This window comes from Perca fluviatilis, chromosome 11, assembly GCF_010015445.1.
Source record: "Perca fluviatilis chromosome 11, GENO_Pfluv_1.0, whole genome shotgun sequence".
Taxonomy (NCBI): domain Eukaryota; kingdom Metazoa; phylum Chordata; class Actinopteri; order Perciformes; family Percidae; genus Perca; species Perca fluviatilis.
In genome coordinates this window covers 23,345,554-23,361,996 of record NC_053122.1, presented here as the reverse complement: position 1 = coordinate 23,361,996, position 16,443 = coordinate 23,345,554, and the positions used below count along the sequence as shown (strand labels likewise).

The following is a 16,443-nucleotide window of genomic DNA, read 5'->3' as shown; positions in this document are numbered from 1 at the left end:
ACATGGAGGCAACACGTTTGGTAAGTAACAGTAACTAATAAAGTAACTAATAAAGTAACGTTAGGCCATATGCGATAAAGTATGACACCAAGCGTGCAGTGGATAGGTGAAATTTCTAATCAGGTAACAAAATGTGATGGGTCGCAGAATTTGGTTTAAACCTCTTATATACTGTATGGTTTAAACCTGTAGGCTACTTCACAACGTTTGAACTTAGGCTACTAGAAAAATACGACACGAGAAAGCGCACAAACAAAGAACTAAATATTAACTGCATGGAGAATATCAAACAGGTGCTTTATGATATATTTACAGCTCTAACGTTGATTTACTTACGCTTTTCCTTTTGAAAACCCCACCTCGGTTAATTATTGCTTATTTGCGTCTCGTGTCTGATTGGAAAACTATAATTCCGATAGCACCCAAAGGCATCACATTTCCTGCCTGCACAGGAACACACGAACCACCGGCCGGGCGGCAGAATACGGAACAGCGACACAACCGCTGGTTAGGTTAAACGGCTAGCACAGGACAGGCGCATGTAGTTAGCGGTTAGTTATTTGAACATGTTCGCTTGTCAGTCTCCTCGTGCAAAAATATGAAGGTGATTGCGTTTGCTCAAAACTGCGCCACTGGCTGAGACTATTGTGTCAGTAAACTAACGAGACATATAGCTACTGTACCGCACGTACCCTCCCTACTTCTTCTCCTCCCCGGCCCCGGCCGCGTTCAGCTCCTTGCCTCCGGTATTGGATATCTCAATGGCGCAGCCGAGAGAACCAGCCCCGGGAAATGTGGAGGATGACAAGACGGACGGTATCAACGACGCAGAGCTGGCACTGAAAGGGATCAATATGCTCCTCAACAATGGATTCAAGGAGAGCGACGAGCTCTTCAGATTATACAGGTCTGGTACTGTCTATTTCAGAGACAATAAGCAGTCTTTTCTGTCTGTTTTGACGTTTTAGTGATGGATAATTAAATATGCTCGAGTTGTTAAATGTTATTACAACTTTAGCTGTTGTGTCCAAAGTACTACTGTCGTCAACCAGCATAAGTAGAAGCCATCCCCACCTTTATTCCCTGCAGCACTGTCTTTAGTCACTGTCACTTTGCTTGCAAAACAAAACCCCAACATCCTTGTCAAGCTTGTCTACTAGCACCATATGATCAGGTCACAAGCAGGATAAATCTTGTTTAAATACCCTGGGCAAATATCCGTCTTGTGAAGCTCAAACAGTATTGCTTTTTTTTATATGGTGACACTGATAGGCTGCTACAAGTGTAAATATGCAAATTCAAAACAGACATGCCTAACAGGTTAGCACTCCTGTCACGCCAGTAGCTGGCTCCCATTTACTTTAAACAGGGTTGTGTTAAATGTCTCATCTTGGCCCAGCTAGTTATCAAAACCACACGTCAATTGTTTGGATAGTTGCAAAACTAAGTTGACCAAGGAATTTAGTATCCACAGTTAAAGATTAAAGTTGTAGATCTCTAACCCGGTGGTTCCCATCCTGCGTGTTCATCCTGAGGGTATACGGGACATTTTAAGGTATAGGAAAACTGAAATGTATTCGTCTATGCTAAATAATATTTTTCCACATGAAACATAATTTTGTTGCTTTTTTGTGGATTTACTGGAGGATTTCTACCTTTTTAAAATAAATAGTCCTTTTCAAATAAAGAACACGTGATGGGTCACAGGTAGACATTACTTTGCTTTTTAAAGGAGTCCCTGCATACGGACCATATAGTCCACTTACTGGTTGCATGATTTTTCATGGCAATCATACTGTGCTGTTATTATAAGGGCTGATTATCTCCTAGGAAATGTTTGCTTTCAACTTGAACGTTGATGCCACAGAAGGGCAAACCCTAGGTGTCCTGACCCCTGGTGAAGGCTTAAATGTCACCTCTTCCACTAATTGCATTTAGCACTATGTGTCCTCCTGTTTTGATTTCATTAGAAAAAAAAGGAGGGAAGTGAACGACTCCTAACACAGCAAATGAGGATGAGCTTGTGACTGCCTGTATTAAGCAGTTTCCCGATAATGTTCCCCTGGCTCTGTTAAGGGGTCATTGTGTGTTTCATTATGGGTGTAGGCGATTGGGTAGGGGGGGGGGTTCAGTGATGCAGTCCACACCCTTATTGAATCAAGTTGCTTTTGTCTTACAGTCATCTTGTGCCTCAACATGTCCACGTCTTAACAGTGAACCAGTGCTTGATGCATGAAACCGGCTGAGCACATTTTTGTCACTCCAGCCATGAACTTTAATGGCCTCTAGATCCGTTCCCTTTTCACACAGCTTGTCTCTCACTGACGTGTCCATTATCTGTTCTTCATCCTCTGTTTCAGGAACCACAGTCCTTTGATGAGTTTTGGTGCCAGTTTTGTGAGTTTTCTGGTGAGTCAAGAAGCAACATCTTTTTGCAGCCCTCTATTGTTTTACCTCATAGTTTCAGTGTTTCCTCTGTGTTGATTGGCAAGTGGCGGTCCGCCACGGTTAGATTTCTCCCACCACGGTATCCGAAATATATATACAAAAAGCCGCTTCACAACGCGAGGAGAAAAGGGAGAAAGAAAAAAGAGAACGGCTGTCCGGAGGACCCGGTTGAGATGGCATGTATGCATTCTTGAGAACTGTAAGTCGTATAACTTATATTGTCAGTTAATTTAAGCCTGTATTAGTCTATAGTTCTTGCACATTTTTAGTTTAACCTTCACCTGCTAGCTAAATTGCACGTGGCTGTTGATTCAATACAACGCCCTTGATATCATATCATGGCATAGTAGACTAAACCGTGATTTCATACATTCATGAAACATATTGGGGGAAATCCATTCAACATAATTCACAGCCAAGTAACAATTAAAAGTATTTAGTTATTTGAACATTTATAACCTAACCTAACCTGGCAGGCACTGCCTCCGTTTTGGTGTCTGCTGCGGTGCGCAGCGCTGTTCGGACCGTGCGCCGCTTCCCTTTCTTTCCTCCATAAACTTCGCTCTCAGCTCCTCTCCTTTCACAGAGCGATGATCGCCCGGTGCTTTTCTTCTGATTCAGAACCGAGTCCATCCACGCCGTAGCCTACGTTACCGACTCTGGCTTTGCCTTCGGCCCATCGGTGATGCATTGCCCACACTTGTTACTCGAGACCGCTAGTTACGTTTCTCTGACAGAGACTATGATTATTACTAAGCAACCAAGATGCATCTTCAACCACGCAAAAGATTTAAAACAAAACCGCGAAAATCCGAGCGGTCAATATGACAGTGTATGGCCAAAATAGGTAAAAGTGATTGTATTTTCTATGCCTTTTGTGTAATACAGTCGTAGTGTTGCTGCCATGTGGGTGTGTTATAGTTTAAAAACTTTTAAATGAAAATACAGACTCCTTTTAGGAAAAGTCAGGTACCAGCAGGATTTTTGATTTTTTATTTAGCAAAGTTATTACACATATGAATATCAAAACGGTTCAAAATGGCCGTTCTAGTGTAACCGAGCCTTGGAGTTATTTTTCCAAAAGCCAAGAAAAATCAAATGCACACTGCAAAGCTGCCAACTTTGCCACTGAGGCAAATATGCAATTAGTTTCATTATGAATGGTTTCATACTAGCCTACTTTGGGTTTTGGTTTCCCTATGAAGAATTTCTTGTAAAATTTATTTTGTAGACCTACAGTTCCTCAAAAATACAGTTCAATGAAATGAAAATATGCCTCATTGTGTGTGAATAGAGGTGAATAAATATTTGTTTGTGTTGCAGCGAAGTGTCAGTTCTGTTTAATACGTAAAACATTTGGCGCGGGACGGGGGGGGTGGTCTGACAGATCTGCCCCCACTGCTAAAAAAAATCCTAGAGGAAACACTGTAGTTTAATTCCACTTTAAAACCACTTCTGTTTCATGATGAGGTTCAAGGAACTTCCCCTGTCTTTCTGCCAGGCAAAAAACTATAGGTGTGACTGACTAAACTGATAAGTGGATTGAAATTCAATAGAAACAAAAGGAAGACGTTAACAAAAATTATTTGGGAGTGCAACCCTCCCATGTAAACAACTTAAAAGCATGTTCAGAGATTATGATGCAAGCTAGCAGCAAAAGTTGGAGCCTGTGCTGCCAGAATAATAACTACTTAATAAACTGATCAATTTAGAGATACAATAGCTTCATTCATTAAACTAGAACTATAAAACTATTGTAAAACTCAAGGTAAAAGAAAAAGTTAATTTAAATTAAACAATTCTACTTTCTCATTTTATATTGAAAAGATGAACCAATAATTGAATTTTAAAGGGGTGATAGAATGATTAGATAGGGTATTTCACACTGTTCCTAAAGGTCTCCTAATAGGGTATGTAACATTGGTTGGGCTGAAAATGGCCCGGTTGCTATTCTATGGGCCCTAAACTACCCTGTGAATATGGCCCTATTTGGAACAAGAGCTTTTCTTCCAAATACGTTCTGCTCATGAATATTTAGATGAGCTGCGTGCTGATTGGTTGAGCAAACCACATACACATAGAGTGGAGATGAGATGGCAGGTGTCATGTTTCAGACACTGCAATGTTATACATTATTAGTCTGCTATATCCTCACTAAATTCACTTGAGACTTTTTTTATGTGAGAAATCAACTATGTAAAGCTCAAATATGGGCCGTTTTACGAAAATATATGGCTAATTGCAAATTTGGTAAGATGTATCGGACTTCAGGAGCTCTGACGAGACAGAGGCAGGCCGCGGCGCTCCGTACCCAGGGCAAAGTCACCGTTTCTGGGTACCAAATGTAGTCCGGAGCTGGCCGGCTGCCACACAACGCACCGCTGCCCGGCGCACAAAACACACACACACACACACACACACACACACACACACACACACACACACACACACACACACACACACACACACACACACACACACACACACACACACACACACACACACACACACACACACACACACACACACAGAGCTGCCTGGCACACAGCATACACACTGTCTGCCTTCCAAAAGTACAGACATGCCCGGGCAGGCAGCGGCTGCAGCGCGGCTGAAACAGCCGAGACAAAATGCAAAGTTTCGACACTTTCATTACAACTAGTGTTGTTGTAACGTTACCCTTGGGATATAAAAAACCTCCACCAAGGAATCACAACTCACCCTGTAGCTAGTCAGCGCAGGGAAATTTAGCGGAGAGCGAAGCCCTGCAGTCCTCTGCACCGCTGTATTAGATCCACAACTCCCGCTCCATTGTCCGATATACTTGTTCTAAACCCTTTTCTCTGGGCCAGTAGGCTATTCCATTTTACAGCCTGGAACACTGCATTTACGACCGTGGTTCATTTTCAATATCCTTGGAAAAACTTCCAAACTTTCTTCTTTTTAAAGTACACAGCACAGCTTGCAGAAGCTCGTGTGTGAGATCCTGACAGAGCTCCAGCTCATATAGCAGGTCTGTGAAGGGGGAGAGGCCGACCGGTAAGGCATCAAACCCGCCGGCAGCCGCCACCTGTCACGGCAGATTGTGGAGCTTCTGAAGTCCAATACAATCATACAAAATTTGCAATTAGCAATAAATTTTCATAAAATGGCCCATATTTGAGCTCTACATAGTTTATTTCTCGCATTAAAAAAAAGTCTCAGAAGTGAATTTAGTAATGATATAGCAGACAAACAATGTATACAATTTCTGAGTTCTGCGCGACCTATTCAGAAGACTAAGCTAACCTCAGGTCAGTGGTGTAAGTAAATTTTGGGCCATGACCGTTCTCTTAATACATCCATGGGCATGACAAAGGTACAGGTCCTGGGATGTTGACGTCAACTTCTAGCTTTGTTGAGATTTTCCCGTTTTCAGCGGCAGTTTTCAAATTGAGATTTGCAAAGTAAAGCGGTGTCAATAGGATTTTTAGCTTCTATGTACGTCCTATTTACCCACCGAACTGTCGTTATTCAACTATGACAAGGTAAACTCGGTTTTGCATTCTATCACCCCTTTAAAATGTAATTGCAAAATTTATTTTAATGTGTCTGCCTATCCTATTCCATTTAACAATGTGCTTGTCTCCTGCTTTAAAATTTACAGTTTCCATTTTGTGATCACTTACATTTAGAGACGGCACTCTTTAATTTGGAGATGTACGAGCACTGTGCCAGCTAAAGCTTAAATCAAGCTTTTGTTTTAGTTTAGTTTTTCTAAACTAGACTCCAGGGTTCAATGTGGGATTAGACATTTTGCTTCACTAGTAAAACCTGTCGATCCCCAGCATTAATTTGGGAATAGTTGCATGTTCATAATTGCATGATTGTTTATCCGGCAAACCTTTTGTAGAATGCCATGATGACGTTTGAGGAGGAGAAAATGCAGTTGGCCTTTGAGGACCTCAAAGCTACAGAGAGACTGTGTGAGAGTGAAAACGCCGGTGTTATTGAGACCATTAAAAACAAGATCAAGAGGAATGTGAGTAACCTCTTCAACACTTGACTGAATTGAATGTATACAGTATGATGTGTATAGAACAAATGTACCGGTAATTCTTGGAAATGAGCATTTTATGTTGGACCATAATGTCCAGGTTTGCGGTTTGTTAGCTTGCCTGTTACATCAGTCTAGTGTGAGGTGTCTGTGTGGACAGATGGACTCTCAGAGGTCGGGGGTTGCTGTACTGAACCGACTCCAGAGGCAGATCATCATTGCAGACTGCCAGGTTTACCTTGCAGTGTTGTCTTTCATCAAACAAGAGCTGTCATGTAAGGGAACTTTTAGTCCTTGTTTGTTAGCTATGAATGCTACACATTTATCAATGTGAAATGAAAATAAAGAACTTTGCAGTTTTGTAATATTACCAGATGCATGCATATATGCAATATAAATATTTTTTTTTTTTTTTTTTTTAAATACTAGTCCTCTGCAAAGCATAGCATGTTTCACTGACCTCGGTTTCAATCTGCTGACAGCATACATCAAAGGAGGCTGGATCCTCCGTAAAGCCTGGAAGATGTACAACAAATGTTACAGCGACATCACACACCTGCAGGAGAGCAGCAGAAGAAGAGCCTCTGAACAGCGAGCAACTCCGCCTCCATCTCTGTCCTCTGACACGTCCGACCACAGCCTCACGTCTTCACCCGGGCCGAGCCCACCCCTGGGACTGGGCGGCATCAGCCCAGAGGCTCTGGATCGGCTAAAAGGTTCGGTCAGCTTTGGTTACGGCCTCTTCCACCTCTGTATCTCCATGGTGCCGCCGCACCTCCTGAAGATCGTCAACCTGCTGGGCTTCCCTGGCGACCGCCTTCAAGGCCTGTCAGCGCTCACATACGCAAGTGAAAGTAAGGACATGAAGGCCCCCTTAGCTACGTGAGTATGTGAGTGAGTACGTTTGTGTATCTGTATTCTGGCTGTAACTTAAAAGTGACCTAAGTCATTCAGCATCATTTCTCGAACAAAGAAAAAAAAGGTCATCTTTTTTGAGAAGTACTGTCTTATGACGGTGGCTACCACAAGTCATGCCATAAGTAAAAATGACTGCATTGACCGAGCATTTAACAAATACAAAATCAACAAAACACAGAAACATGGAAAAAAACTCCTGTTAGCAGCTTTAATAACAGACTGAGGCCAAGTCCTGCAGCATAAGTTGCCCAAACATTCCTTAATTCTTTCTTATTCCTAGAATGTGTTGGCAACTATGTTTGTACTTAACCCCTTTTTTAAAAATCCAAGAGTGGAACTTTGGTCTACCAAGTTAACTAAATGTTGATTAATCATGGTCAATAATGGTAACGCTACACTATGCTATTTTTTGTCTGTATTTGTTAAATATGGTTTATCTCATTTTATAAACCAGTAAGTTAAATATCTAAAATGTAAAAAAACAAACTTACAAACTGTTCTAATTTCAAACCAGATGTTGTCATCTTTACACTCTCACTCATTACAGCCTCTGTGCTTCCCTCCCAGCCTGGCCCTCCTGTGGTACCACACAGTAGTGCAGCCCTTCTTTGCTCTGGATGGCACAGACACACAGGCAGGCCTGATGGAAGCCAAATCCATTCTTCAACAAAGGGAGGCTATCTATCCAAACTCCTCCCTCTTCACTTTTTTCAAAGGCAGAGTCCAACGCCTCGAGGTGAATACATGTTCAGAATAAACCTTAATATCGACTGCTATGTGGCCTAATTCTCCTGACTTGGGGAAAGCTCAATATTGTCTGAGCCTGTAACTCACACCACAAAGTTCCCCTTTCTAGTGCCAGATCAGTACAGCCTTGACGTCCTTCCGTGATGCCTTAGATCTGGCCTCTGACCAGAGGGAGATTCAGCACGTGTGTTTATATGAAATAGGTACTATTTTCCCTCTCAGAATTCAAACCACCTTGCTCGGCGCTAGTCTGCATCATCCTTTCTGATTTGTTGAACATTTTAGGTTGGTGCAGCATGATCGAACTGAGCTACAAAGAAGCCTACAGGGCCTTTGAGCGACTGAAGACCGAGTCTCGCTGGTCCCAGTGCTACTACGCCTATTTAACTGGAGGTGGTGACAGAACAAACAAATATGTATTTAAAGGCATTTCTTGTGAGTTTGGTATTGGCTCCTAATCCATATTACATTTTGTTGTGTAGTGTGCCAAGGAGCCACAGGTGATCTGGACGGAGCTGTCACGGTTTTCAAGGATGTCGAAAGACTTTTCAAACGCAAGAATAATCAGATAGAGTTGTTCTCCATGAAGAGGGTGAGTATGCTACCGGCTGATTTTTCTATTGCAAATCCTTGGTGCAAAAATACAGTTAAAATAAGTGTGAATGCACACATTTGATCAGGCTGAGAAGCTTAAGACCACCAGTCTATCCAAAGAACTCTGCATCCTGTCTGTGATTGAGATTCTTTATCTGTGGAAAGCTCTGCCCAACTGCTCCACCGCCAAGCTTCAGACAATGACACAAGGTAATCCGTTATAAAATGTTGAAATCATCAAACTAGTTTTTGTGTGTCGTTTTGCAGCCTCGTTTGTTGTTGCGTCATTGGGTGTAGCGTAATTGTATTTTTCTTGTAGTCCTGCAGGGGATTGACGATGCCTCATGTGCGGGGCTGAAAAACCTGCTTCTTGGTGCCATAAACAGATGTCTTCATAATAACAAAGATGCCATTCAGGTACTCTTATGTCTGATTATGCAATGTATAGGATGTGGTGATAATAGCTATAACTTATCTAGTCTGCGTAACGTGCATAACTGACTCTTTCCCCCCAGTTTTTCCATCTGGCTGCCAGGGATGAGGTTGGTCGTCTGAGCAATTCCTATGTGCAGCCCTATTCCTGCTATGAACTGGGCTGTGTGCTGCTGAACACCCCAGAGGTAGGGGTGTCTGGTTGAGAGAAAGAGAGACTTGTTTCCCTTATCTAAGATGGTGGAAAAATTACACATTTTGTCTTTTTTTCCAGTCTGCAGGGAAGGGCAGAATGCTGATGCTTCAGGCTAAGGTACAGTTGGTTTCTTTATTGCATGACTTTTTTGCTTTCTTTTTAAAGGTTTGTACTGGTTTGTATTTGCTTGATTGTTCATAAACATTTAAGTAGGTGGTAGCAAGTTCTGACTTATTCTTCAGGCTTAATTATTAGTTTACCCCTGACAAAGTCTAGCTAAGATCTCTGAGATCAAAACATTGCCTTTTTCATTTTTGTAGCGCCATTAGTAGTGTTCAGGTTTTGTCTTATTTACGCCCTCAGTCAAAGTTTTTAGGATGTGGGCACTTTGACAGATCAATACACTCGCTGCCTGATCAGATAATAGCATATATAATTAAGGAGCGGCAAGCCTTGGTTCCCCTTGAAGTCTGTAAACTTAGTACAGTAGGTCACAGGAGTTGATGGTGTCCGTCACTCCAGCTGGAAAAATAGCAGCCAACAAGCTCCATAGGCCATGGATGTAGACTGGGTTTGTGGTCGGAAAAACTGCCTGCTCAGCCACCAGATCATGAGGCACTGACCAAGAAAAGAACACCCCCTGAGAAGGAAATGTCAGCAGTCCTGAGAATGTGCAAACACATCCGCCTTCACAAGGGGCGACGCTCATTTGCAGGGACAAGCGCAGGCAACATTCATGTTTTCCTTGGACACTGGCTGAAGCTATGCCAGGTCCCTGTCACTAGGTCTGTGTGGAACAGCCTGTTAATTGGACTTCCCCTGTTATGCTGCCCCATGTGGAGGAAACCAGGGATATTTTGCACCATCCAGGAGAGGGAGAACTCACTCCAACAGCATTAAATCATGACACAGCAAAGCAGGCCACATCCCATCCACACTGAGCTGACTAAGTGGAGTGCCCCAGAATATCAGGTGTCTGAACATCTTTTGTAAGAACCAACAATTGTGACAAAACTGATGTGGTGAAGGCAGTTCCAAAAGGCTACATGAGTTTGTGTCTACACAATGCAGTAAATGGTGTCTGCATTGCCTGTGGTGCGCTGGGTGCAGCCTCTCCCACCTGAATAGCGTTGGAGATGTTTGGTGCAACAGCATTGACTTTGTTAGTGGACGGGTAGTCTCGCTTTGCCAGACCTTCCTCCACAGCACTGGGGAGGAGGGTCTGGCTAGTCCACACAGCATTCTGGGATGGGAGGAAAAACGTGCTCTGATTTATTGGCATTACTTTAAACCAATCACAATCCGTCATGGGCGGCGCTAGGCGGCGGACAGAGCCGCGGTGCCGCTACTTGTTTAGGTGGAACGTGTGTACGTTCAAAAGATGTTTTAGTCATGCAACAGAAAACTCAGATTGGACAGATAGTCTATCTAGTAGGGATGCGCTGAAATACTTTTATCACCAAAACAATACGGCCGAAATGTTGTAATGACGCAAACAGAAACCGCGACCTGCACGTGTGTCAGTACCCGATCCGTTCCACCTGCAAAGCGTCTCCTAAGCAAAGAGGTTGAGACGGACCACGGAGTGAAAACAATGAAAAATACGCTCTTAGAGTCTGTCAGCACACGTTTCAGTGAGATCTGTTCGGATCCTCTGCACCTCATCGCGACTGTACTTGATCCGCGTTATAAAGACCATTACTTGGATGCGGAAATAAAGCAGGGCGCACGAGAAATGATCCAGGCCGCGATGGATGTGGAGAACCCGCGTGGAGACGGAGACGGAGCAGCGCCCAGTGCAGGAGATCAGAGCGCAGAAAAAAAGACTTGTCTCGCTGCACCAGATGAGGGGCATGCACCCTCGTTGTCTGATATGTTCAGTGAAATCCTGCAAGAAAGTGCCTCAAATAATAATAACAACAACAAGTAAGCTATTCTGTTCTCAGGCTACTATATACTGTATGTGACTATCAGATTGTAGCCATATTTCTGCTAGATATTTTTTTAATTAAACTTTAATATTAATTTATACAATTGCAATGCCTTGATTTTAGTAAAGTTAGTACACAGTCATAGCCATAAATGCAATGGTACTAATAATTGGCATAATTTCTTTCGGTGTTTCGGTTTTGGTTTCCTCTTTTTCGGTTTCGGCCAAGAATTTTCATTTCGGTGCATCCCTACTATCTAGCTGTCTGGATTAACCCTGCAGACATCTGAAAGCGTAAAATAACGGGCATCTGGCGGAATTTCCGGCGGCAACAGAGTAATCCCGGAAGTGGAACGTCGTGGCTATAGAATAGTGAATGGGCAGCTGACATTGACGGAGCAAAGATCTCACTCTCTGCTCAACATGACATAATGACTTTGTGTAAACATACACGGCCACATTCTTAAAGGGGAACTTCACAGATTTAGCATTAAGCTCTGTATCAGTAGAAACCCGGTAGTATTTTTGAATGACCATGCTTCCCTCCCTCATGTCTCCCTGAGAGGGGAGATCTCTGTATTGTGGGTCTGGAAAAAAGCCTCAGATGACGCAAAATGACGATTTTTGCGTCATCTGAGGCTTTTTTGCCCAGAGGCAAAAGACTACAGCCAGTATTAGCCACTTCCGCATAGCCCAAAGGGGGTTGGACTGTCGGTGTCAGTACCCGATCCGTTCCACCTGCACAATCCGTTCTGCGCATGTGCAAGATGACACGTATGCCATGACGTAGGCGCAGATGATAATGCTGCGTTCATTCCACCACCACCTTGGAATAACGGCACCGCTTCCACCTGCACGATCCGTTCTGCGCATGCGCAAGATGTTCACACGCTAGCCTCCAGCTAACGTTAGTTAGCTAATAGCTAATTCGGTGGACCGCTAGGTGATTATAGCGGTCTGCCGTTAGCCTCCCCCGGGAAGCTAACGTTAGTTTAGCTAACGGTTAATTTGGCGGACCGCTAGGTGATTATAGCGGTCTGCCGTTAGCCTCCACCGGGAAGCTAACGTTAGTTTAGCTAACGGTTAATTTGGCGGACCGCTAGGTGATTATAGCGGTCTGCCGTTAGCCTCCACCGGGAAGCTAACGCGTTAGTTTAGCTAACGGTTAATTTGGCTAACCGCTAGCTGATTGCAGCGGTCTGCCGTTAGCCTCCACAGTTAAGCTAACGTTAGTTTAGCTAACAGCTAATTCGGCTAACCGCTAGCTGAGACAGCATGTAAACTTTAAAAGACCCTCAAAATAAAACTTGAAAATAAACGTTAACATATATAACAGCTGTTACGTCAGTTCTACTTTACTTGTGCTCATTTAAAATACAAACACTCAATACTTGTCTTTATTGTTATTACTGTAATGTCTTAATTTAGCTGTAGCCTGCTTTTCCCATTAAGTTTGACTTAACGTTATTTTAGACTGAATCTAGCTGCAGAAACAACGTAACCAGTGGGGCGGTGCCTGTTATTTCGAGGTGGCATGAACGCAGCATTATCATCTGCGCCTACGTCATGGCATACGTGTCATCTTGCACATGCGCAGAACGGATTGTGCAGGTGGAACGGATCGGGTACTGACGGTCGGCTTTTTCTGGAAATTGCCATGGAAAAACCGAGTGTCAGCCATCTTGAATCCTCGCTTAGCTTCTCAGCAGGAGCAGAAACTGTTCATCCCGACAGAAATTTTAGAACAACAATTACCGTATGTGCATTCAAACTACCACACACGTGTACCACCAGGATACATTGGTACAGATCGGAGAATATGCAGGACACTTTATTACAGACGCAATACTCCACACACTACGCGAGCTTCGCCTGCACGGAGACCAGCGGTGGTGCTTGATGCCTCTGGCCGGTAAAGAGACCTCATCAGCGGGGAGCGTTGAACGAGTGTGCCGGTGGAAAGCTAACGCTAGCCGGCCACCTGTTCCACCAATCCTGCTTGCAAGTGTCCGCTCATTAAACAAACTGGACTACATCCAACTTCAATGAAACTCCCAAAGTGAGTTCAGAGACTGCTGTGCTGTGTTTTTGTTGTTGTGGAAATATTGCTGTACCGGACAATCCAGCCTGCTGCTCTGTCACCGGTCTGTTATGTAAGGGTTAATGCCCGACGAGGTTTCCATTGTCAGGTATTAATGGACGACGGCGAGGCGTCTGTTCACGCCTCGCTGCCTTAAATTTTTTTTAAAAATAACATTTTTAAAACATTAGTTCACATTTTAATTAGTTTTACAATCGAAATCTAAAGTTTATCCAAACAATAACTCCGTTTCCCTGGTTACGCCTGACGGTTTGACTAATACCTGGAACAATCATTCCCATCCATCAGGTTCTTATGCATTGCAAACGTTGTTCTCTCCACCAGGAATTAGGAAGAACCTTAGATACGACTTGCCTCCCTTAGCAACCGTAGATATTTATATAGTCCGCTCAGCTGATAGAACCCTTCAGTTTAGCTACGAGCCAGAAAGCTAACGCTATGCTAGCAAGATCCAAAGTCAATAACATTGTGTACAGTTGGCAATCAGTAAAAATAATTTGACAGTATGTTGAACAACAAGACAAGCTAGCTATCCAGCCATGTCATTGTCCCCAAAACAATATAACGACTTTTACGAAGAATTTGATCCGCGATGTGTAGCTAACGTTACTGTCGGCTGGAGCGGCGCAGCCTGAAGCAGCGACCTGAACAGTGAACGGGGATGTGAGATAACGTTATTCTCTGTGAAACAAAGTCAGTCCAGAGGGGCAGTATAACTTATAACTTACTTCTTGCAGCCTGTGTGTTTTAGCGCCATCCTGTGGTGTTCAGAGGACAAATTGGAAATAATAAATCCACATTTCCTTTTTGATTTAATGTAGCGCATTCATTTAGAACAGTAAAGAGACAGTTTCACCAGAATGGATTAATTGACACCCTGCAGCCAATCAGAATCGAGTTTTCACCCAGACCATGGTATAATTCTTGATAACAGACTGCTAACACAGGATAACACACCGTTGCCATGCATAGCAGAGCGTTGCCATGGACACAGTTCTGTTCACTCTGGAGCTATCAATCAATCCGCTGAAAGAAGTCTGGATAATGTATTAGCTGTGGCCAAAAAGTATATATTTTAAATGTGTAACACCACTTGAAACGTTTTTTCGTGTATATGGTTGAAATGACAATAAAACACACTTGTTGAGTTGATCGCCTCACTGTCTGTCTATAAAGGGTAGGCGTGGCTTGGGAGTAGACGCTAAAGCAGCAAAGCAAGTGCATTCTGGGATTTGGTGTCTTTCATCCACATGAGCCAAAAACACATTTTCTGGCTTTTCTTGGCCTAGAAGCCACCAATTTCTAAAAAAAAGTCACATTTCTACTACATAAGTGACCCAATTTAAATATATATTCATCTTTCCAATGGTGAAATATTCCTTTAAGCCCAGTGGCGTGTTATCTGTACGCATTTTGAGTGATCCACGTGTAGGTCTACACTGTATACAGTGGACGTAAACATACACGCCACTTGGCATGTTATCGCGAGAAGAAAGCTACGATTGGGTTTAGGAAACTTTCATACTACTCGCTACGGTGTTAATTCAAATGCGATCACAAGGTAATGTAAGTCAATGGAGGCCAAACGGCGTTGATAAACACGCTAAAAAGTGAGTATGCGTCTTGATAACACGCCAATAATGGCATACGCATTGGCATGTCATACATACGCCACTTCATGAGATCAGTCTGCTCTGCTGTTGCTGTAACAGCTAACTCTGCATGCCTGAGCAGATGCAGCAATGTCTGACAGGATGAGGCGAGCAGTGGGATCTCTGCTTATTTAATTGAAATGCTGCCACATGATTGGGCAGCGAGTGCATTGATCAGTCAGTGTGCGGACTGCAAAGCTTGTTAGAGGGCAGAGCACGAACAAAATACATTTATTTTATTCACCATTTTGTCTTTTTTTGCAGGAGGACTATGCTGGCTATGACTTTGAGAACAGGCTCCATGTTCGTATTCATTCAGCTCTCGCCTCCACGATGGCTGCTGCAGCCCAGCCTTGACATTTTATCTGCACCTCAAAGAACTGGAAGAAATGTCTTTAAGCAACAATACCATTTGAGTCACCAATGTTACACTGTTTTAATTTTTTTATTTTCATATTCTGAGCCAATGCATCATTTTAAAATGTGTGCAATATATACAGTACAGCAGGTGTTTTATGGGAGAACAGTTACAAGAGGGGTTTTACTTTACAGTTACTTAATGTTACTGTACTTTACAATAAATTGGAATCGTATAGTTTAAATTTAATTTTAAAGCTACATGGCAGTCAAATTGGATTAAAAAAATCCATTTTTAAAAGGATCAGGGACAATTTTTCCTCTGGTTTGGAGGGAAGTCAGGTCAGCTACAGTACATGCAGTATTAACTGACAAAGCGGTTAAAATGAAATGACTGCCAACTTGTGACATTTGTGATGCAAAGGCTTTGCTAATCCATAGGAATGAGTACTGAACTTGATTCTTTTTTTAAACGTAGCCCCTTTGTTTAAGCAGAATTGTTTTTATCAGTGTAAATATGTCTTGCACACAGGTTTTAATAGATGTACCAACATCATGGTGTGAGCCTTGATGCACAGTGCTACTCTTGGCTGTGAACTGGCTCTAATTTATATTGTTTTAAGATAATAAAATTAATATTGTAAAATGGAATATTGTATCCTCTGCACTCGATTAGGTGTACATGATTAATTCACATACTGCATTGTGCAACAACAAATTATCTTAACTCTTAATTATTCCAACAATTTAAAACTACACAGTAGGTATCACACATGAGCAGCAGGGGAATGTCTATTGCATTAATAATTGTTATCTTATTGGTCTACCCTCAATGATATAAATGAGATTAAAACATCTTTTTTCTTAATATGGGCACGATTTATTGCCAGGCATTTTCAACCTGGATTTTTCTGATTGCCTAGGGATCCATTGATGAATTTTGAAATTTAACAGTCTGCGTAATTTGGTGGTAAATCACTAAAACAGGTAGACCAAGACCAATTTTATGATGGTTGCTAAGTAGGACATGGC

At 42.7% G+C, this 16,443-nt stretch overlaps 1 protein-coding gene across 2 annotated transcripts; it reads left to right on the top strand.

Annotated features, from left to right (window-relative positions):
* The first annotated feature begins 416 nt into the window (after positions 1 to 416).
* Positions 417 to 16,279, top strand: LOC120569135 (tetratricopeptide repeat protein 39C-like). 2 transcript variants are annotated; one of them, XM_039817030.1, is made up of 14 exons: positions 417 to 907; positions 2,361 to 2,409; positions 6,341 to 6,469; positions 6,645 to 6,759; positions 6,967 to 7,366; positions 7,970 to 8,138; positions 8,259 to 8,352; positions 8,435 to 8,542; positions 8,632 to 8,741; positions 8,830 to 8,953; positions 9,063 to 9,160; positions 9,259 to 9,363; positions 9,450 to 9,488; positions 15,319 to 16,279. In XM_039817030.1, exons 1-14 carry the CDS (start codon positions 762 to 764, stop codon positions 15,409 to 15,411), a joined length of 1,779 nt encoding a protein of 592 aa, XP_039672964.1. In that variant the 5' UTR covers positions 417 to 761; the 3' UTR covers positions 15,412 to 16,279. The 2 variants fall into 2 exon arrangements, with proteins under 2 accessions (XP_039672964.1, XP_039672965.1); XM_039817031.1 differs by lacking the exons at positions 417 to 907; positions 2,361 to 2,409; positions 6,341 to 6,469; positions 6,645 to 6,759 and having other exon boundaries at positions 7,236 to 7,374.
* Positions 16,280 to 16,443: the final 164 nt, after the last annotated feature.